General features: G+C 47.3%; 1 protein-coding gene across 1 annotated transcript; it reads right to left on the bottom strand.

Annotated features, from left to right (window-relative positions):
• Window positions 1-30: 30 nt before the first annotated feature.
• SYPL2 (synaptophysin like 2) lies at window positions 31-14,968 on the bottom strand. Its single transcript, XM_069573673.1, has 6 exons — window positions 14,541-14,968; window positions 14,303-14,377; window positions 6,988-7,112; window positions 5,437-5,638; window positions 4,315-4,506; window positions 31-2,767 (listed from the first exon to the last, which is right to left on the bottom strand). Exons 1-6 carry the CDS (start codon window positions 14,592-14,594, stop codon window positions 2,621-2,623), a joined length of 795 nt encoding a protein of 264 aa, XP_069429774.1. The 5' UTR covers window positions 14,595-14,968; the 3' UTR covers window positions 31-2,620.
• Between the last annotated feature and the right edge of the window lie 6,455 nt (window positions 14,969-21,423).

The raw sequence follows: 21,423 nt of genomic DNA, 5'->3' as shown, positions 1-21,423 counted from the left end.
AGGAAAAAAATCCCCATAAGGGCTACATTCTTGGCTCCTTCATGCCAAATGCTTGAAGCACTGTTTATTCATATGTATAATGACAAGCACCAGAAAACAACATGCAACATTCTCCCCCCACCCCTGATCTGCAATCCCAGAAGAAGGACATCTACGACCATGATAGTGGAGGGAACTCGTGTTCAGAAAAGGTCCAAGGTGGGCATCCTGGCAGGGCCAGAATTTACTAGGGCAAAGGCAAGTGCCCCACCAGCTGGCCTCCTCCCGGCAGCTGGAGAAACCAGACACCTTCTCCTGCCTCAGGCTCCACTAGGCAAAGTGGTGATGCCAGCCCTGGTTGGAGGGAACATGTGTCCTCTGAGGACAGTCCAGCCCTCTGAAGGTAATGAGGTGAAGCAGCCTTTCCTTTTAGGATGGCCATGAAGAGAGAGGCCATAGCCTAGATCAAGGCTCTTCTGGCTGAGAACAAGCCGGCCACTTGAAGAGGATAAAAGAGCCTTCTTGGCCTAAGGGAGAGTTCTGGGCTAGGAGTCCTTGGCAGGAGTGTATACCTACCCACCCCCTTTCCCTAGCTGAAGGGCCAATTAGTAACTTAGGCCCCCCAAATGAGAACACTTTATCCATCACATTTCAGATGAATTATAAATACGTACACAGAATGAAACATAGTTCCAGTAGAAGCTGCGCACAGACCCTCACAGGGGCCAGCCTGAAAAAACATGAAGGAACCCCTTTGTTCTCTGTGGCTCTGGAGCTGCAGGCACAGCTGTCCCACCTTGTCCTTGAGTAATCGCGGGGACAGCTCAGGACAGAGAGGGGTTCAGACTTAGAAACACCCTCATCCCCATCTCCCAGCTTCCCTCCTCAAATCCTTTCCCCGAAAGCTAAAAAATACAAAATACCTAGTTTTTCACTGAAGGACTCTGGGGCATTTGAAGATATAAATCTCACACTCCCCTATCAAGCGGGGAAACTCTGACCCAAAAGATTGGCCCGAAGTCAAAGGTCCTGCCAACCCAGATTCCCCAGTAATGCACACGTTACTGCGGAGGGTGCTGAGGAAGGCGAGGAGGTTGGAGGGGTTGACTCAGTCCTGAGGAGGGACTGGCACAGGACACATCCACCTTTGGGATGACAAATGGGCTAACTGGCACTGGTTTGGAAAGTGGCTGAATTCTGCCTTTGTCACTCTTCCCTGGACAGCTCTATGACCAGAGAAGACTGACATGTTTTGAGTGGCATGGGAGGCAGGTGGCCCCTATCCAGGCAGCAGTGACTCTGGGGCCCTGGGGTCCAGAGAGGGACTGAAGGAGGTGTCAGGAAGAGGAGACACACCAAGGGCAAATATGGAACTGGGTCCCGAAGTGAAGAAGCACCAATAGCATCGGCCTGCCCTGGACTGAGGTGGGGGTGAGGGCTGGGGGGATAGAGCCTGGAAAAAATGAGACAGAGGAGGAATGGAGGACAAAGTGAGAGGGCATATTCTTTCATAAAGGTGAGAAGGGGAAGTGTGAACCAGCGTCCAGAGAAGGAGCAGGGAGGAGAAAAAAAAGGAGAAGAGAGTGAAGGGGAGGTGGGCCCATCCATCCATGTCCTGGGGCTCTGGGGCAGCTTAGACTCATGATGGTCCTTTTTCCTCCTTCCAACGCCCCTAGCTGGCCCCACAGGAATGAAAGGAAGGCCTGAACAGACTCAGAAAGGGACCTTGAATGCTTCCGATCTAAGAGGCTGGGGAAGGGGGCTGGACAGAGAGGCAGGAGGTGGGGAGGGCTGAAACAGAGAGCCCCCTCGCCCCCTCATCTTGTGTCCCAAGTGTAAGACAAGCCCAAGAAGGAGGACAGGGAGAAAGGTAGAGAATTTCTAGGGCAAGTAGGAGTTCAGTGTTGGTGGAAAGTGCCCCAGCAGGGAGGGGTGGGAGAACCAAGGGAAGAGAGAAAACTGATTCCCTAGCAAGTTTCCTGGCTACTGTTTCTTAAAGTTGCAATTCAGTTGCAATTGGGACCCGCTGGAAGGCTGCTTTCTAGGCAAGTCAGCCTCCTGGGTTCAAACACGATGGACTCTGTGGGCAAACAGGGGCCAGAGGAGGGAGTGGGGAACATACTGAGCTCAGACTGATGTCAGGTCAGTGCAGACATGGGGCCTTGATGACAGCCACTGAAGAGAGGTCACTAAACCACTGGTGGGCCCTCCATGCAAGAGAGCAGGGAGAAGGCTGCCAACCAATTTTCCCTCCCCCCCACTTTTATTGAAGCTGGACAGATCGATAGACGTGGCAGCAAGGAACCAGTCTCAGGTCTCCTGACCCCAGCCCTTGCCTGCAGCAGAGGCTGGTTCTCAGAGGCTGCGAGGGTACGTGTAAGACCCCAAGGAAGATGCCTGGGTCCAGGCAGTAGACAAGAAGCACTGAGCTCCTGCCATCTGGGACTCCAGGAAGAGGAGGGATAGGAAGGCACTGGGAGGGCTGCCCAGGTTTCCGACAGCTGGTGCCTGCCCATCAGTGAAGACGTCTCAAAGCCCAGAATGGTGGGGGAGGGAAGTTGGAGGAGAAGGAAGAGGGAGGTCCTGGAAGCCGGAGGTGATTGAAGAGGTGCTGTCCTGTTCGGGAGTAGCTGGGGGCTGCTTACTGCTTCTCCACCGCTCCCTGCTCAGCTGCGCTCTCCGGGCTGGCTCCCTGACCCTGGTCCTGGCCCTGCCCATGCCACGGGGTCTCCTTGAACACAAACCAACAGTTCCCGGCCCACAGGAAGAAGTTGATAAAGCCGAAGAGCTGCAAAGACATGGTGGGGGGGAGGAGGGAGGTCGTGAGAATAGGAAGGAAGGCATTGTGGGCACAGGGAGGGGGGATTCCTGCGTGAGGTTGGGGGAGGGAGGCATAGAGGGTTAGAAAGCCTGAAAGACAGAGGACTGGCTGTAGAAGCATGGTGTAGGGCCATCACCCATTAAGGAGCTCTCTGATGAAGGTATCTAACTCTGTCTGCAGCATGCACCCAAATTGTGGCTTGGTCGCTGGAAGAATGTGATTCCTGGAGTGGAGTACCATGCAAAGCAGAGCAAAGAGCAAGGGCTGTCATGGTGCCTTGCCCAGCATCCTTGGGGCCTCCTGGGATGGGCGGGGCCAGAGCTGTCCAAGGTGCTCCTTTCCTAGGGCAGCCACCCAGCTGGCTCTATCCAAATATTTTATTCAAAATACTTAAAAAACTATCAGCAGGAAGTATTTAGGGGAGGTGTACGGATGTCTGTAATTAACTTTGAAATGCATTAACAATAAGATGGATTGATAGATGAACAGAGGCAGATAGATATGTGATAAACCAAGTCTAGTAAAATGTTAATGGTACAGTCTAGTTGATTAGTGTGTGGGTGTTCATTGTAAAAATTCTTTCAACTTCACTGTATGTGAACATTTTTACAGTACAGTCTTGGGAGGGGGGGAGTGGTGGGGAGGTGGAACCTATCATCAAAATTCCAGCAAAGTCTAGAAAGCTCCCTGGTGTACCAGCCATTAAACCTTTCAGTTACTGGGCCTTGGGGATGTTTTGACCATTTTCAGGGAGAGATTTCCCTAAGTAAAATTCTCTCAGTTGTGTCCGACTCTGCAACCCCATGGACTATACAGTCCATGGAATTCTTCAGGCCAGAATACTGGAGTAGGTAGCCTTTCCCTTCTCCAGGGGATCTTTCCAACCCAGGGATTGAACCCAGGTCTCTATCTGGGGATGTTTAAGCCAAGCTTTCCAGGGCAGGGCTGAAGTGGCTGGGATGACAGGGGTACATTTGCAAAACTCGAGGCCTCAGCTATTTAACAACTGATATAGAGATACTTTGATGTTCTAACAACTAAGGTGGCCAATACATGCATACCAGCTGGACCCACCACTGCCCAAAACTCTTTTCCAGCCTGGAGCTCCTTCTCATGCACTCTGGGTCAGCTCCCAGCTTTGAGCCCCACCACGGCCCTAGGCGCCCTCTTCATGCACTTGTGTGCATGCACGCACACACACATAAAGAGACAGGAGGAGTGGGAGGTGGTCACAGCGAGCATGCCAGGAGGTGGGGAGAACAGAGGGGAATGGGAGGCAGAGGGCAGGAGGGGGAAGAAACGGGAGGTTGAGTGGCCCTTCCCAAATGTCCCTTGGGATCAGCCAGAGGCCAGCAGCCAGCGTGAAGCAGAGGGGATGTGCTGGCTGCAGGTCCTCCGGATACCAGCTATGAGGACACCCTCCGGGTTCTTCTCAGCCCCTACTGCTGTGACTGGCCTGGGCATCAGGGACAGTGCTGCCTCCCCCAGACCCCATCAGCGGCCACAACTCTCACCACGGAGATGTTGGCCAGTCCCATGGAGGGTGTGGCCCCGGCACTGCACACCGCTTCCTCTCCATGGCACACAGACATGGCGGCAGTCAGGCTGGATGGCCGTGTGGCCCCCTTGACATCAGTCAGGCCCTTGCCCCAGGCAGCTGCAGCTACCAGCCAAAAAAAGGTGAAGGAGACAGTCACACAGAAGTCCTGGGAGGAGCAGAGGGACAGGAAATACAGTCAGAAAGGACTCCATGATTCTGCACTTCTTTTCCTCTTGCCCTAATCCACTGTGATCCTGGGGTCCCAGGACAGCTGCCTCTTCCCATCCTACCCGACACCTGGAGGCTCAGGGAGCCTAGATCATTCTGGGGAATCTGCCATCAAGAGAATCCTGCCAGCCAGGGCTACCCTTGCCCATGCCCTCAGAACTGAGGTCAGGGAACAAGTCATCTATTGGTCAGTGTCATCCCCAAACCCAAGCAGCCTAAACACACCACGCTCCCCTGCCCCAGCCTTTGCTTTGATCACCATTGCTCAGTTACACCTGGTGGCAGAGTTAGGGCAGACTGCAGGAGATAAGTGGGGATCCCCTAAGGCACCCTTTCCACCTTGCATGCCTAGGATAAGGAGAAAGCAAAGGGGACATAGCATTAATAATCGCTAGCACTTATGGAGGCTAACTATATACTATATATTTTTATACCAGATATTTTATCCTTCCAAAACAGTGAGATAGTTATTGTTATCTTTCCATTTTCTAGTCGAGGAAACTGACATTTAAAGAGGTTAAATAACTTGTCAAGAGCATATGGCTAGTAAGAGAGAGTGCTGGGGTTTGAACCCAAGCAAATCTGACTCTAGAGCCTGCTTCTTGAAGCTGTTGTGCCTCCTGTGAGCAGAGCAAGTGATGGGAAGTTGGTAGACACAGAGCCCTGAGACGTGGGCCTTCTACAGGCCCAAGGACCTGGCAGCCCCAGCACCCAAAGGGACCAACAGCAAAGAGCTGGCAGGGAGATTGAGGATGTTCACCTGCAGGGTCAGGGACCCAGGGAAGCTGCCATGCTTGTCCTCAGCCCAGGACGTACACCTCCTCAGTATCTCCTCCCCACCCCATCCCTCCTGGCTGTGCCCACTCACCACCAGTGGGAAGCGCCTATTTTCCGTATAGAGTTTGTGGAAACGCAGGTAGATGACGAGCGCAGCTATGGTGTAGAAGAAGGAAAAGATGCCCAGGGTCACGAAGAACTCGGCGGGGGCAGAGAAGTCTCCCATGAGGTGCATGGTCTTGGAGGTGGATTCATCATCACAGAGGGGCATCTCATACTGGACCCGGTTCAACCTGCAGGTGGCATGAAGCCAACCCTGAGCTCAGGGCAATCCTCTCCCCGGGCAAGCAGCAGGCCCTCCCTGCCCCAGGGGCAGTCCTGCTCCAGTTCTCGCCCAGGGACTCTTGCAGAGCCAAGAGAGGGGCATGTAGGGAGGAAAGTTTATGGAGGGAACCTTGGAGTCAAGACGGGAATTTCCCTGGAATTCTGGCCAAAGTCTACCTCCTGCTCGGCCACCACCTCACATTCGTCCGTGCTGTCCAGACACAGTGACCCTGTATTCCCAAGTATCTCCAGGACCCTTTAGGTCATAACCACAATATATATAGTTCATCTATCTCTGTCAGCCAAACCATCAGGGGAATCAGCTTCATTCTGCCCCTGGGAAAGCACTGTGACCAAGTTAAGATTGGAATTACCCGTTCTCAGACATTAAGTTCCCTAGTGAGACCACATTAGACCAAATCAAGAAAGGAGAACAAACACACTATTATGTGCAAGAGACAGCTGATCTAACTTGGATGCTGCTCCTAGAAATTTCTGAAGAGGTGAGCCCTGTCCCTATTCCCCTGTGAACACTTGGGCTCCCCCTTCTCTAAGCTCCTAGATACCCAGGAAAGAGTATTCCCTTCTACCTCCTGGTCAAGGTGTGCCTCCTTGTATTCTGGTGGTACAGGTGAGTGTTCCCCTTCACCTCTTTAGGATCTGAGTACTGACAAGCTTCCTTACCTTCAAGGCAGGGAGGAGGCAGTGGAGGGTAGAAGAGACTTGCCCAACTAGTCCAGACTCCTATAAGTCTCCACCCCACACAGTGGGGTTCTTTCTGTAGGAGCTGTCATTACCTGCTATTGGTTATTCATGGACTGGAACATTATTAAAACAAGAGTTTATCTGAGTTTCCCTTATATTTTTCTCTGGCTGCTGCTGCTACTGCTAAGTCGCTTCAGTCGTGTCCGACTCTGTGCGACCCCAGAGACGGCAGCCCACCAGGCTTCTCTGTCCCTGGGATTCTCCAGGCAAGAACACTGGAGTGGGTTGCCATTTCCTTCTCCAATGCATGAAAGTGAAAAGTGAAAGTGAAGTCGCTCAGTCGTGTCCGACTCTTAGCAGCCCCACAGACTGCAGCCTACCAGGCTCCTCCATCCATGGGATTTTCCAGGCAAGAGTACTGGAGTGGGGTGCCATTGCCTTCTCCTGTCTGAAATTCCTAAAGGGCAGGAAGGTTCTGTGCCTTGTAATTCTATTTGAAACTGGAGTGGCACACAACAAAAGGTCTTTAGGTTTCTGGAGGAGGAGGAGACCACTCAGGTCCTGCTGATCCAATGAGAGAGGATGTGCTGGGTCAGAATCAGCTCATGCTCACCTGAAGGGATAGCCGAATGAAACAATGATGGCGCTCACATCCTTGGCTTCGTTGTTGCAGCGAACCGTTGCTCCTGTCTCCCCGCTGTAGGAGCCGCAGGACCCGAAGGCGAAAATAGCAAAGAGCTGAGGGAGAGTGAAGCCCGTTTGAGAGTCAGAAGGTCTCAACTGGCCAAGATCTATCCCTCTGAACCACTCTGTCACTCCTAGCAGGTGCAGATATGGGATGGGGCCAAGTGAAAGTGAAAATGAAAGTCGCTCAGTCATGTCTGACTCTTTGCGACCCCACAGACTATAGTCCACTAGGCTCCTCTGTCCGTGGAATCTCCAGGCAAGAATACTGGAGTGGGTAGCCATTCCCAGGAGTCCCTTTAATCAAGTCCCTTCTGGCCAGGGACCCATGGCTTCTGTTGGTCTCCCAGCCTCAGGGTGCTCTGTTCACTGCACAGGATGCTGGACCAAATAGCCAAATGCCTAGGGTTGACTTTGACTGGTACCTGGGAGGGAAATGAAGAGGGAGAAATGGGCAGTTTCTAGGTCTCCCCACTGGATGTGACATTGGAGACCACAGATAGCCTCCTTAAGATGATGACTAACACAAAGCAATTTAGGCTTTGGAAACTTCTATCTCAATAGTGCACTTGAATTTCTTCCCCAAGGGAGAGGCATCCTAGAAATTCCCCTGTGCCAACTGAGATCGGGCATGCATGGAATTCTTTCCATTTCTCCTTTGAAGGCATCATTCAATCTTGTCATTACCTTGTTGCTAACTTACAGTAACTTCGTGCCTCAGTGGAGATATAGCTGGAGGGGACCACTTCTGCCAAGCCTTCAGAGGGGCAAAGGGGGCAGGGGCCGGGCTGCTATCCCATGGTACCACCAGCTAACTTCTCTTCCCCTAAAGGCACCTTTCCTTCAGCAACAGTGCTGGCTGGGTTGATGCCGTCAGTCCTGGCTCAAACCCAGAGAAAAGTATCCTCCACTTGCCTTATCAGCCTTTGCTATTTCCCCAGTGGTGTTTCGCTCTATAATCTGTTGATGCTGCCATTTCTCGGTGTTGAGAACCAAAGGCATTTCAGATTACTTGAATTGTTTTCCTCTTCACCTTTCATCACATTACTAAACCTCCTATCTTGAGTGAAATGGAATTTCCTCATCCTACAATTTTCTAATTTCTTCCTGGGGACACACACTTTGGTTAGAAAAGGAGGTGAGAAATTGGAATTTCTTATTCTCCCACATCATCTGTTGAGGCCCCATTTCCTGTGTTCTTACCATTGGCTTGCGCATGATATAATCCTTTGCGTTAAGCAGTGAGCTTATTCTGTTAATTGTTCACGTTTTGTATGTTTCTATGTGATTCAGTATCTCAGACATGAATTACCTGGAAGACAGCTAATTCACATCCCAACCCTGCATCCAGAGTTGATAGAATAGAGTTGTGTGCATGGTATCTTGCTAATGCTCAATAGTGTTGTGGAAGGAAAAGAGACCTGGGTTAGGAGTCTGGAAATCTGGGTCCTAGTCCTGGTCCTGTCACTAATGAGCCAGCAACTTCTAACAAGCCATTCTGTTCTCTGCATCTCAGTTTCCTCATCTGTAAAACGAGAGGTTTGGAGCAGGCCATCCCAAGGCCTTTTCCAGCTCTGTGGTTCTCTCACTCTGAGGGTAGCTCTCTCCATGTGCTCTTGGCTGGGTTTGCCAGCAGCTGCACTCTGGTCCTGGGTGGTGTCCGGTGCCATTGCCCCACCTTGCATCGCCTGGCCTGGCAGATCTTCCCCAGGCTGGAGCCATTGACCCCTCTCTAAAGGTCATGATGGGTACCTCTCTGTTTCTAGGAGGTTTAATTCGAACAAACAAGAATTGTCTCCATCTTAACACTCCTCCAGGAAAGGAGATAGTGTAATCTCTCTCCAGTGCCTGAATATTCCTGATCTGACTTAAGCTACAGAGGCCACAGTGGAACCCTGTTGCTCATCTTCTTGACAGAACTGGAGAGAAGTCACTCAGAACCTCCGCCTCATCACCTTTACATACTCCAGGTTGCCTCCCTGGCATAACTGTGGCACTCCTCTAGCTCATCCTCATAAGGATTCTCTAATCTTTTGTCAGCTCTGTGGTTCTCTGAGTCCTCATGGAAGTGTCTTTGTTCCTCTTAGCTTCTGGCGTCCAGAACTGGACACCATTAGGACGTACTATTCTAGAAGGGCAGACAGTTGGATATATTTTTACTGTTGGCAGTTAGTGAGTGGCTCTGTACAGGTGCCCCCTAAAAGTTGGTTCTTCTCACCTAGGGCAATGAACAGTTAGTTATGGAGCTTCTGTTTTACCAGTACTCTCTTGACTGACACTCCTGACCAGCTACAGAAAGGTGTCATTTATTGAGCATCTACTATGTCCCAGGCATTGTTCTAGGCGATATGACTTATTAGTGAACAAAAGAGAAAAACAAAATCTCTGTCTTCATGGATCTTGTACCCTAGAGCTTCACTATCCACTATGGTAGCAATTAGCCAAATGTGGTTATTTACATTTAAATTAATTAAAATTAAATAACATTTAAGATTTGGTGGCTCAGTCACACTATCCACATTTCAAGTGCTCACTAGCCACATGTGACTAGCAGCTTCCATACTGAACCACACAGATTATAGAACTTTTCCATCATTGCAGAAAGTTCTGCTATGTCCAGAAGACAGGCTTGAGGTTCTAAAAATCCTGAACCCTGCTTTATGATTCCTCCATGGGCAAAATATACCCATAGTAACTTTAGTAGTAACTGTATTCTCTTCTGTTCTGATTCTTTGAAAGTCAGGAGTCTCTAAACAACTTACATAATTTTATTAACCAGAATATATGGTTAAATCAGAACAACACAGTCAGAAGGTGTCAGATAACAGATGACAGTTTGCTATTAAGTGAACGGATAGTAGAATCTCAGGGAAATCTCTCAGGTTCACAGAACAGCAGAGCAAAAAGGATCTCAGAGATTATCAAGCGCAACAGTCTCATTTCATAGAGGTGGAAACTAAAGTCCCAAAAGATTAAGTGACTTTCCCAAGGTCACATTTAGCCAATGTGAGAGCCAGACTTAGAATTCACAACTCCTGATTGCTGGTTCACTGCTCTTTCTATGTCATCCATCCATTAATCAACAGTTATCAAGCATCTACTTTGTGCCAGAAGCTGCAGAATCCAAGATGAATGAGACCAGTACCTGCTGTCAAGAGTCTGCATCCAGAAAGGAGTCATGCTCAAATAAAAGCCAAAACATAACCCGGGATCACAGAATTATTAAGGCTGAAAAAAGAGATCTCTACTCTGTGCAGGGAGGATTGCAAAGAGGGAGGAAGTAGCTGTGCACCTTGGGATGCAGGATCAGAGAAAGATGCTTTCCCAGCTCCTTCCACCTTTCTGCACCTTTTTCCTGAACTGTGTCAGGGGACTGAGCCACAGGGAAGAGTGCAGAAGGCCAGTAATCACCTCTGTTACTAGGCACCAAGCTGGTCATAAAGAACAGAAGCCAAGGAAAGATGGAGACCCTGAGACAAGGGGCACCTCCGGGGCTCTCACGCCAACTAGCCTTCCTCCACATGGACCTGCATTGCTGGGAACAGCAGTGGCCATACTCTCCTCCTCCTCCTCCTTTTCCTCTTCCTCCTGCCTCTGCATCTCTGTTGGAAAGATGCAAGAATAACCTTGCTAGTTTAAGGATGAGGCTCCACTTTGGCTTGACTTGCTTTTTGGTGATAACCTTTGTCAGTCCTGAGAACACTAACATTTCCACTTAGCGCAGAGCACAAGGAAGACAAGTTCTCCCCCAAAGCCTATTCTCACACAATCATCTCATTGGTTGTTACAGACTCTGATGGTGTGCTTTTGAATTTTCCATATTTATTGAAATACCTTATTTTCACTACCAAGACCCCAGAGCCAAATAAGTGACTTTAGTACCTCAAAAGTGAGTTACTGATCAAGGGCATGCCCAGTTAAAAATAATATGACATTATCAGAACAGTGGGCTTCCCTTGTAAGAATCAGCTTGCAATGCAGGAGACCTTGGTTCAATCCCTGGATTGGGAAGATCCCCTGGAGAAGGGAAAGGTTACCCACTCCAGTATTCTGGCCTAGAGAATTCCATGGACTATACCCATGGGGTTGCCAAGAGTTGGACAAGACTGAGCGACTTTCACTTTCACTTTCATTGGAACAGTGACTGAAAAATCCAAGTGATTCATACCTTACCCTCAGAGTGGGGTAAAGGGGAGAGGGAGGATAAGGAGGAAGATAAGAAGATGGGTAAGGAGGAAAAGGGGGCAACAGAGGATGAGATGGTTGGATGGCATCACCGATTCAATGGACATGAGTTTGAGCAAACTCCAGGAGATGGTGAAGGACAGGGAAGCCTGGCTTGCTACAGTCTATGGGATCGCAAAGAGTTGGACACAACTTAGCAAATGAACAAGAACAGAGTAGGGATTTGGCAGTAACATCTAAATGATCTTACCAAAGGACAGGTCTAGCTGACAGTCTGCATAAGGGGGAAAGTTAGGGAGAATGAGAGGTCTGGGAACCAACACTTACTGAATACCTCTTGGATTGCCAGGCTCACCATGGTCTTCTCAGATGCTCCAATGCTTTACAGATATTACTTTCTGTAATCTTTCCAGAGAGCTTATGAAATGTATCTTACCCTCATTTACAGATAAGAAACTGAGACCCACGAAGATTTCATCACTTATCCAAGCTTCCATAGCTAGAAAGCTGAGAAAAACTAGTTCCCCAATAATTGGTATATGCCCATGTTCTTTGCCTAGCTTAGTGTAGACTCAGTGAGACCCCAGAACTGAAATAGAGGTGAGATTAGTTCATGTTAAAATTTTAAAAGGATACGCTAATAGAAGAATAACATTACTTTAACTCACCAGAATTCCAGTAAAAGCTTTGGTTTCTTGGTAATAGTGACAACAGAGTTTTCAGTTATCATTACAATAACTGCAAGCTTTGTGTGTGGTGGTTTTTTTCCCCTTGTCCAGACAGGAGTATTTGATCCCTCCAAGCAGGAAATATGCAAAAAGTCCCAAATGATATTTTCACTGTCATTTTGGTGCTGGTTCCTGGGGCCAGTGCCTGTGTTCACCTGGAGAGACTCAGGGCAAGTGAAACTCACTTTGGATTCAGGTTACCAGGATGGCAGTAAAAGCAAAGCATATCTCTTTATGAGGCTACCCTGTGAATGAAAGCTGAGTTCAGAGCCTAGCCATGGACTCCTGGATTGAGTATTATGAGAGAAAAGCATAACTTCCTCTCTAAGAAACTGAGGATCTTAAAAGTCAAACTGGTTTAACTCTTAGGGATCAGAGCTGACTGTGGACGGGACCAGGCATTGCTTTGTGCAGCCTTAGAGAAATGTTATGGGTATTGGCTGGGGGTGGGTTGGGAAAAGGACAGAAAGGTTGAAGAAAAAAGCCTTTCAGAATCCGCCCCCATGGAGGATGATTCCGTGGTCTAATAACCTCATTGTTTTCCTCATCCCTTGATAGTCTTTCTCAAATTTCCCTTAGATCCAATTGTCTAGTTTAATGATAAAACCATACTGTTTTATTTCCGGTTCTGCTCCTCTGGATTGCTTATAATGGCTTTCCAGCTCCGGAAAGCAGACACATGGAGCCTTAAGATCACTCTTCCATGGACCCCTCAGATACTCATGGGGTGCGTCAGAGCAGGGAAGTGAGGAGAGGTGAAAGAGCTCAGTCAGCAATCATTCCAAATGCTCTCGAGGCAGTAGGGAGAGTGGAAAGTCCCCACTAGGTCCCAGAGTTTGCACTCAGGAGCTCCCCAGGTTGGCCTGTAGCCCCAGTCAGGGTCTCGGATATCGGATGATAACCCCAAATGCACTATTGCTCCTGAATTCCAGATCTGATGATTCTCATCCAAAGGATGACTTATGAATCAGTTACACAGTGTTAACTCCTGTCTCCAGCGAGTTAAAAGCCCTTTAGAACTCAATCCTCCTCAGTATTAATGGTAACTTATTCCCCAGCTGAATTTTGTGCTGAAAGCACATTAATTAAGTTATTCACACACCATTTGGTGCGCGGATTGTCTAACAAATCTCTTCTGTGATAGTGCACTAAATGCTCCCGACAGGTCTTTATAATTTGAAAGAGTGACTGCACCTGTCCAGGTTCCTAATTTATACACTGGGAAGGACAGAGAACATGCTAAGGTCTCAAAGTACCAGTCAGGCAGGAGAAGATGGTGTTTCCCCTATACCACTACAGGGAAACTGAGGCCCTGGGCAAATGATTTCTTCAAGGTCACAGAATAAGTCTAATCAAGGGTAATGTTCTAGCATGCCAACCCATTTAGAGCAGAAAGGGACCCTAGGGACAGTCTGATCAACATTTGATTAATATTGGAAACTGAAGCCCAAAGAAGAGATTTCTTCCAAGGTCAAGTAGGTAGAAAAGGCAGGTCCAGGTCTGCAACCTAAGGCCCTAGCTTTCCAGCTCAATGTTCTATCTTAGTCTGTTGCTGCTACTGCTGCTAAGTCACTTCAGTCGTGTCCGACTCTGTGCGACCCCATAGACGGCAGCCCACCAGGCTCTGCCGTCCCTGGGATTCTCCAGGCAAGAGTACTGGAGTGGGTTGCCATTGCCTTCTCCATATCTTAGTCTACAAGGCACGTTTTGGCTGACTTTTATTGTCTTATTTTTCTTTTCTTTATTTCATCCCAAAGCCATGAAATCCATTCATTCATTCAGGCACTTGCTACCACAGTTACAGCAACGCAGATTACTCTAGTGATCGCAGCAGAGCAGGCCTGCCGGCCAGGACCCTGTCCCTTGAGTCCACCTCCAGGATCAGTCAGGCCCTGGCAGATCTGGGGACAGGATGATACCCGTCGCCTGCCTCCTTCCCTCCTCTGCCCTCCGCAGCTTTCCTCGTCCCCCTTGTCCTCCTCCCCCCTCCCGCCACCCGGGAGTGGTATGTGCAGGATCAGAGTTCTGGAAAGGTTACACCCGGGTCCTCTCGCCCGGGTGAAATGTGAGCGCCCTGGGCAAAAGCTCCTTGCACATAGAAGGACTGAATCCGGGACTCCGCATGCCTCGTTCCTCACCCTCCTGCCACCAAGTGCTGGAGAAGCAACCCCAGCCCACCCCTCCCCCGCCCACCTGTCGCCGCCCCCCACCCTTCCGCCCGGCCAGCCGCAGCACCTCCCCACCCCACCCCCCCAACTCCGGCCACATTGCTTAGGGTCAGCGTCACAGCCCAGACTCCCGAAATAGCCCTCGGCTGGGGTTGCGACTCACCCACTGGAGAACTTTGATGAAGCCCAGCGGCTCCTCCAGCCGCCGCCAGTGCAGCCCCACGAGCAGGCGGTCCACCTGCAGAGACACAGCCCGCCCGGGGTCAGGGCTGTGGGACCAGGGAGGGCGCTGCCCTCTTTCTCCCACTCACATGCGGGAGAAGGGGCGGAATAAGGGTCGGCCCGACACCCCGGTAGAGGAGGAGAGACGAGAGGGAGCCTCAGGGGCGTGAGGGGAGTACCTGCTGGCGAGGCGACTTGTCCGCGGTGCGGCTGGAGCTCTCCGTCGAGGACATGCTGGCGCAGCGGGGCCGGGACGCGGCGCGGGGGCTGCGGGGGCTGCGGGGACTGTGGTGGGGCTGAGGGCTGCTGACCCGCGGCGCGGGAAGCGGGCGGTACCGGAGCTGGAGCGGCCGTCGGCCGCCCGGTATCCAGGCTGGCTGGGTGGGTCGCGGGGGGCGCTGCTGCTCGCGCTCTCCGAGGCCGCGGCCGCCGCTCTGCCCGGCCGGCTGCAGAAAGCCCCCGAGTCCAATTCAAACTTCTGTCAAACTCACGAACCAACTTGGCAGCCGAGTCACGTGGCGCCCGCTCTCAAGCCCTCCTCCCGCCCCCTTAGCTCCCGGGTCCCTGCCCGCGGGACGCCTTAAAGGGACCTGTGGCCTCTGCGGGCAGTTCGGCCGCGAGGGGGCTCCGGTTCTTTGCCAGAGCCTCCAGGGGTCAGCGAGACACCGCGGCCACCCGACCCACAACCCAAGTGGGGAACTGGCCCGGCGCGCTGGCAGTCACCGGCTCCCAAGTTTATCTTTCCCAAATTTCCTGGATTTGGAGCTGCTCAGTGCCTTTCCTCTTCCTCAACATGTAGAACCTAAAGCATTCTCATCAAAGCATTTTATCAGTACTGAAATAAAGTTCTAAAACTTCTGGTTAGCAAACTGCTTTCTCCCAAAATCTTCAAAGCCAGAACAGACGAAAAGGGCAATAGAAGATACCCAGTTTGTGCTGTCTATTAGGCGTTGCTGTCTATGGGGTCGCACAGAGTCGGAAAAGACTGAAGCGACTTAGCAGCAGCAGTAGGGGTTGCTTTAATTTTTTAACAGCAAAAACCATTCTTACCTTAGTGATTTAAAAGTTATGGATCATTGAGAAGTTTAAAATAGCCACTGCCATTTAAATGAGAGTGAAAAATAGTCTTTGAGGAATGGAAGGGGCTCAGAAGATGTACTTTGTGTTGAAAATTTGACGTTGTTACTTAGGATCTACCATAAACCGGTCCCTAATTTTCCAACTGGGTTCTGCACGAGCCGGAATGAGTAATGATGCATATTACACGTTCGGTTTACAGGAGTGTAAATGTTAAGTACTGAGAGGTTAAGTGATTTGTTCAAAGTTACTGAGCGAGCCAGTGGGGATGGGGGTGGGGCATAGTCAAAGAAACTGCCTTCACCTTCTAAAAATTGGCTGTAAATGTGTATCCATCGCTAGAGTATCATTCCTGGAAGTCCCTTCTGGTACTTCAGAATGACTTTTGAGGGAACATTTAGCTATTATTAATTCGATTTGTCCCCTACATAAGTGCCTTGCAAACTTGGAGGTGGTCAATGAGGGGGGTCAAGTCACCTGGGCTTGAAAGGAATTTCTCCAGTGGACTTCCATGCAAATCTAGGCTAAGCAAGGAACTGCTGAGTCCCCAATCCATGAGTGCCTACATGCTCAGTTGTGACCGACTCTGTGGCCCTATGGACTGTGGCCCGCCAGGCTCTTCTGTCCATGGGGTATCTCAGGCAAGAATACTGGAGTGGGTTGCCATTTCCTTCTCCAGGGGGTCTTGCTTCTTGCAGACCCCGGGACTGAACCTGTATCTCTTGCATCTCCTGCGCTAGCAGGCAGATTCTTCACCACAGTGCCACCTGGGAAGCCCCGCCCCCAATCCAGTTGTTAATAAATTGTCCTGTAGTCTCAGAGATTCCTTTTCTGTGGAATAGGGATAATAATTTCTGTCCTTATTTCATAAAGTGATCAGCAGCTTAAGTGGTATAAGGTATGTAAATACCCACACTACACACATGAAATAATACACTCATTAGCAATGTCAACAACAATATGCGTGTGGAATACAATGCAATCAGAGAAGAACCAGAATAACATAGCAAAAATCCACATACCCACCAATCAGCCATGTGAAATTTTAACACTCTTCTTCATTTTTCTCAAATCTATTCTTTAAAAACAAAATTAAAATTGCATGTAAAATTGAACCCCTGGGTGTACCCTCATATCATTCTCTCCCTTTTTCCTTGCTTTAAGTAACAACTATCCCATCCTGCATTTGTTTTTAGTTAGCCTCATGTATATTTTAGTGCTTTTTCTATATATATATAACTATATACATGACTGTATGACTGTATCTAGAAATTATACACATTCACCATTATTTTTTGGATTGTTTTAAATGTTATGTAAACAATATCATACGTTAGGTATCCTTCCTCTGCTTTTTTTTTTAAACATAATGTTGTGTTTGTAAGAGTCATCTAGCCTGATGCACCTACCTTTAGTTCATTCTTTTTAGCTATAAGGAATTCCACTACATACATATACCATATGTATTCACTTATTCTCATATTGATGGACATTGAGGTTATTTCCAAACATCTATTCTCACAAACAGTCCTGCATCGCATGTCTACATATGTCCTTCTGCATCTGTGCCTAGGTTACTTCACAGCAAGACATTTCCAAACTTTTCTTTTTTAATACAAATGCTGGTAAGAAATACATTTTTATGTCATGATCCATGATATAAATGGAAACAAAAGTTTCACAAAAAGCTTTCATATTTTCTATTCCATTTCATTTTTTTTTTAAAGTCTGATGATCCAGAAGCAGATCCAGATTTTGTGGGGACTAACGTTTATACAATTTGGGCACTCTCTTTAGAAAAAGAATAGAAAATTATGAATAAAAATATATTAGCCAGGTATTGGAAGAAGCTTTGCAAGTGAGAGGTCCTGAAGCTTAAGCTTCATTAGTTTTAGGGTGCCTCTGAGTAGACACACTAAATTAATTTAATGATTCATTAATAATGATGGATCTCTACCAGCAGTTTGAGAAACATTACTCTATACCTAAAAGTGAGCTAGCTGGGTCGTGAGATGTGAACACTGCAACTCTGAGTTTTGATAAATGTTTATACCCATGTAACTACCACCATGATCCAGATAACAAAATTTTCCATCATTCCCAAGTGGTTCTTCCTGCCATTTTGCTGTCAATCCCGAGTCAACTGCTGATCTGCTTTGTCATTATAAATTTGCTTTGCATTTGCCTAACCCTAGAGGAGCCATTATAAATTATATTATATTATTTTTAAATATAATTTTAAACTTAAGTTTCCTTTTGACAATTGTTAGCATATAGAAACATGATTGATGTTGTTTCTGTTGACATTGTATCCTATGACTTTCCTAAAGTCACGTTTTAGTTCCACGAGTTTTTTGTAGGTTCCTTGGGATTTTCTATGTAAACAATTATATCGTCTGCAAATAGAGAAAGTTTTATTTCTTCCTTTATAAACTGTATGCCTTTTATTTATTTTCCTTGTCCTATTGCACTGGCTAGGACTTTCAGTATGATGTCGAATAGGACTGGTGACAATGGACATCGTTGCCTTGTTCCTGACCATCAGACAAAGTATCCAGCTTTTCACCATTTCATGTGATGTTAACTCTATGTTTTTTATTAATCAGCTTCTGTCAGTTTCTTTTCTATTTCGAGTTTGCTGAGAGTTTTTAATTACGGATGGATGTTGAATTTTGTCACGTGCTTTTTCTGTATCAATTGATAATATTTTTTTTCTTCTTTGGACAATTATGACAAGTATGGTAGATTACACTGATAAATCTTTTAGAATTCTTTTTTGGCTACACTGGGTCTTTGTGGCTGCACACAGCCTTTCTCTAGTTGTGACAAGCCAGGGCTCGTCTCTAGTCTCAGTGCACGGGCTTCTCATTGTGGTGGCTTCCCTTGCGGCAGAGCACAGGCTCCAGGGTGTGCAGGCTTCAGTAGGGGCATGCGGGCTTGGTAGCTGCGGCTCAAGGGCTCTAAAGCATGGGTTCAGTAGTTGCAGCATGGAGGCTTAGTTGCCCTGTGGCACGTGGAATCTTCCCAGGCTAGGGATAGAACCTGTGTCTCCCGCATTAGAAAGCAGATTTTTAATCACTGGACCACCAGGGAAGTCCTACTTTTTAGAATTTTAAAAGGATATGTAAATATATGTCTATATAAAATTATATAGAAATATATATATCAGGCTATGGTTTTTCCAGTGGTCATGTGTGGATGTGAGAGTTGGACTGTGAAGAAAGCTGAGCGTCGAAGAATTGATGCTTTTGAACTGTGGTGTTGGAGAAGACTCTTGAGAGTCCCTTGGACTGCAAGGGGATCCAACCAGTCCATTCTGAAGGAGATCAGCCCTGGGATTTCTTTGGAAGGAATGATGCTAAAGCTGAAACTCCAGTACTTTGGTCACCTCACGCGAAGAGTTGACTCACTGGAAAAGACTCTGATGCTGGGAGGGATTGGGGGCAGGAGGAGAAGGGGACGACAGAGGATGAGATGGCTCGATGGCATCACTGACTCGATGGACATGAGTCTGAGTGAACTCCGGGAGTTGGTGATGGACAGGGAGGCCTGGTATGCTGCGATTCATGGGGTCGCAAAGAATCGTACATGACTGAGCGACTGAACTGAACTGAACTGATATATATCATTTTAAAATAAAGCATTAATACATGTTTACACACATACATATATATGTGTGTATATATATATGTATATACACATACATACATACATTTTGTTTTTAGAGAAGTGTTAGATTCAGAGTAAAATTTGGCAAAATGTGCACAGAATTCCCACCTCCCTACCCTGTCCCTGAACACAGGCTCCCTGATCATCAACAACCCGAATCAGTATGGTACATTTATTTGTAACAATCAATGAGCCAACATTGACACATCATTATCAACCAAAGTCCCTAGTTTACATTAGGGTTTACTCTTTGTATATTATATAGTCTATGGATGTTGACAAATGTACAATGACATGTATTCACTCTTATAATGTTATGCAGAATAATTTCACCACCCTAAAAATATCCCAAGCTTTACCTGTTCATCCCCGCCTTCCCACCACCCCCTGGCAACCAACTACTTATCTGCCTACCTCCCTACTTTTGTTTTATCCAGAATATCACATCGTTGGAATCATTCAGTACATAGCCTTCACAGATTGACTTCTTTCACTGAGTAATATGTTTTCGTTTCAGTTCAGTTGCTCAGTTATGTCCAAATCTTTGCAACTCCATGGACTGCAGCACACCAGGCTTCCCTGTCCATCACCAACTCCCGGAGCTTGCTCAATGTCCACATCCATTGAGTCGGTGATGGCATCCAACTATCTCATCCTCTATCATCCCTTTCTCCTTCTGCCTTCAATCTTTCCCAGCATCAGGGTCTTTTCAAATGAGTCAGTTCTCACATCAGGTGGCCAAAGTATTGGAACTTCAGCTTCAGCATCAGTCCTTACAGTGAATATTCAGGACTGAGTTCCTTTAGGATGGACTGGTTGGATCTCCTTGCAGTCCAAGGGACCCTCAAGAGTCTTCTTCAACACCACAGTTCAAAAGCATCAATTCTTTGGCGCTCAGCTTTCTTTATAGTCCAACTGTCACATCCATATGTGACTACTGGAAAAACCATAGCTTTGACTAGATGGACCTTTGTTGACAAAGTAATGTCTCTGCTTTTTAATATGCTGTCTAGGTTGGTCATAGCTTTTCTTCCAAGGAGCAAGCATCATTTAATTTCATGGCTACAGTGACCATCTGCAGTGATTTTGGAGCCCCCAAAAATAAAGTCTGTCACTGTTTCCACTGTTTCCCCATCTATTTGCCATGAAGTGATAGGACCGGATGCCATGATCTTAGTTTTCTGAGTGTTGAGTTTTAAGCCAGCTTTTTCATTCTCCTCTTTCACTTCCATCAAGAGGCTTTTTAGTTCCTCTTCGCTTTCTGCCTTATTTTATGGGTGGTGTCATCTGCATATCTGAGGTTATTGATATTTCTCCCAGCAATCTTGATTCCAGCTTGTGCTTCACCCAGCCCAGCATTTCACATGATTTACTCTGCATATAAGTTAAATAAGCAGGGTGACAATATACAGCCTTGATGTACTCCTTTCCCAATTTGGAACCAGTCAATTGTTTCATGTCTGGTTCTAACTGTTGCTTCTTGACCTGCATACAGGTTTCTCAGGAGGTGGGTAAAGTGGTCTGGTATTCCCGTCTCTTGAAGAATTTTCCACAGTTTGTTGTGATGCACGTAATCAAAGGCTTTAGCGTAGTGAATGAAGCAGAAATTTTTCTGGAATTCTCTTGTTCTTTTTTTTTTTATCATGATGTGTTATTCTTCATATGTTTTCTATTATATATGCATATATTATATATTATTGAATTCAATTTTTAAATATTTGTTGAGTTTTTGTTTTTTGTTTTTGTGTGTGTGTGTTTTTTTTTTTTTTTTTTGATCGTGCCACTGCTTGGCAGGCAAAATCCTAGTTCCCTGACCAGGGATCAATCCCTGTGCAGCAGAAGTGTGGAGTCCTAACCACTGAACCACCAGGAATCCCCCAGCTGGGGATTTTTTTCACCTATGTTCATGAGGAGTATTGGTTTGTAGTTTTCTTTTTTGGACTCCCTTTCTTTGGTTTTGTTATCAAGGTAATGGTAGCCTCCTAAAATGAGTTAGAAAATGTTACTTTCTCTTTATGTTTTCTGGAGAGCTTTTTAAAAACCTGAAGCTGTTTTGTAGCCAAATCAAATGACCATTTAAGGTAAAATTACTCTCCCAGCATTTTTTAATCCATGAAATTATTCTACAGCAGATATTTCATTTTTTTAAAAATTATGCCTGTTGGGAGGAGAGGCACCCTACAAAAGGAGATTGATTACTGCCAAATTTCTGTCTTGAATAGTTTTTTGTTTCATAATTTTAGACAATCTTGGATTATCTAAATTTTAGATAATCTTTAGGGGAGACCCTAAAGATTTGTTGGACTTTTGGTAAAA

Source organism: Ovis canadensis, chromosome 1 (assembly GCF_042477335.2).
Source record: "Ovis canadensis isolate MfBH-ARS-UI-01 breed Bighorn chromosome 1, ARS-UI_OviCan_v2, whole genome shotgun sequence".
In the NCBI taxonomy this organism is placed as follows: domain Eukaryota; kingdom Metazoa; phylum Chordata; class Mammalia; order Artiodactyla; family Bovidae; genus Ovis; species Ovis canadensis.
This window is presented reverse-complemented; position numbering and strand designations above follow the sequence as displayed.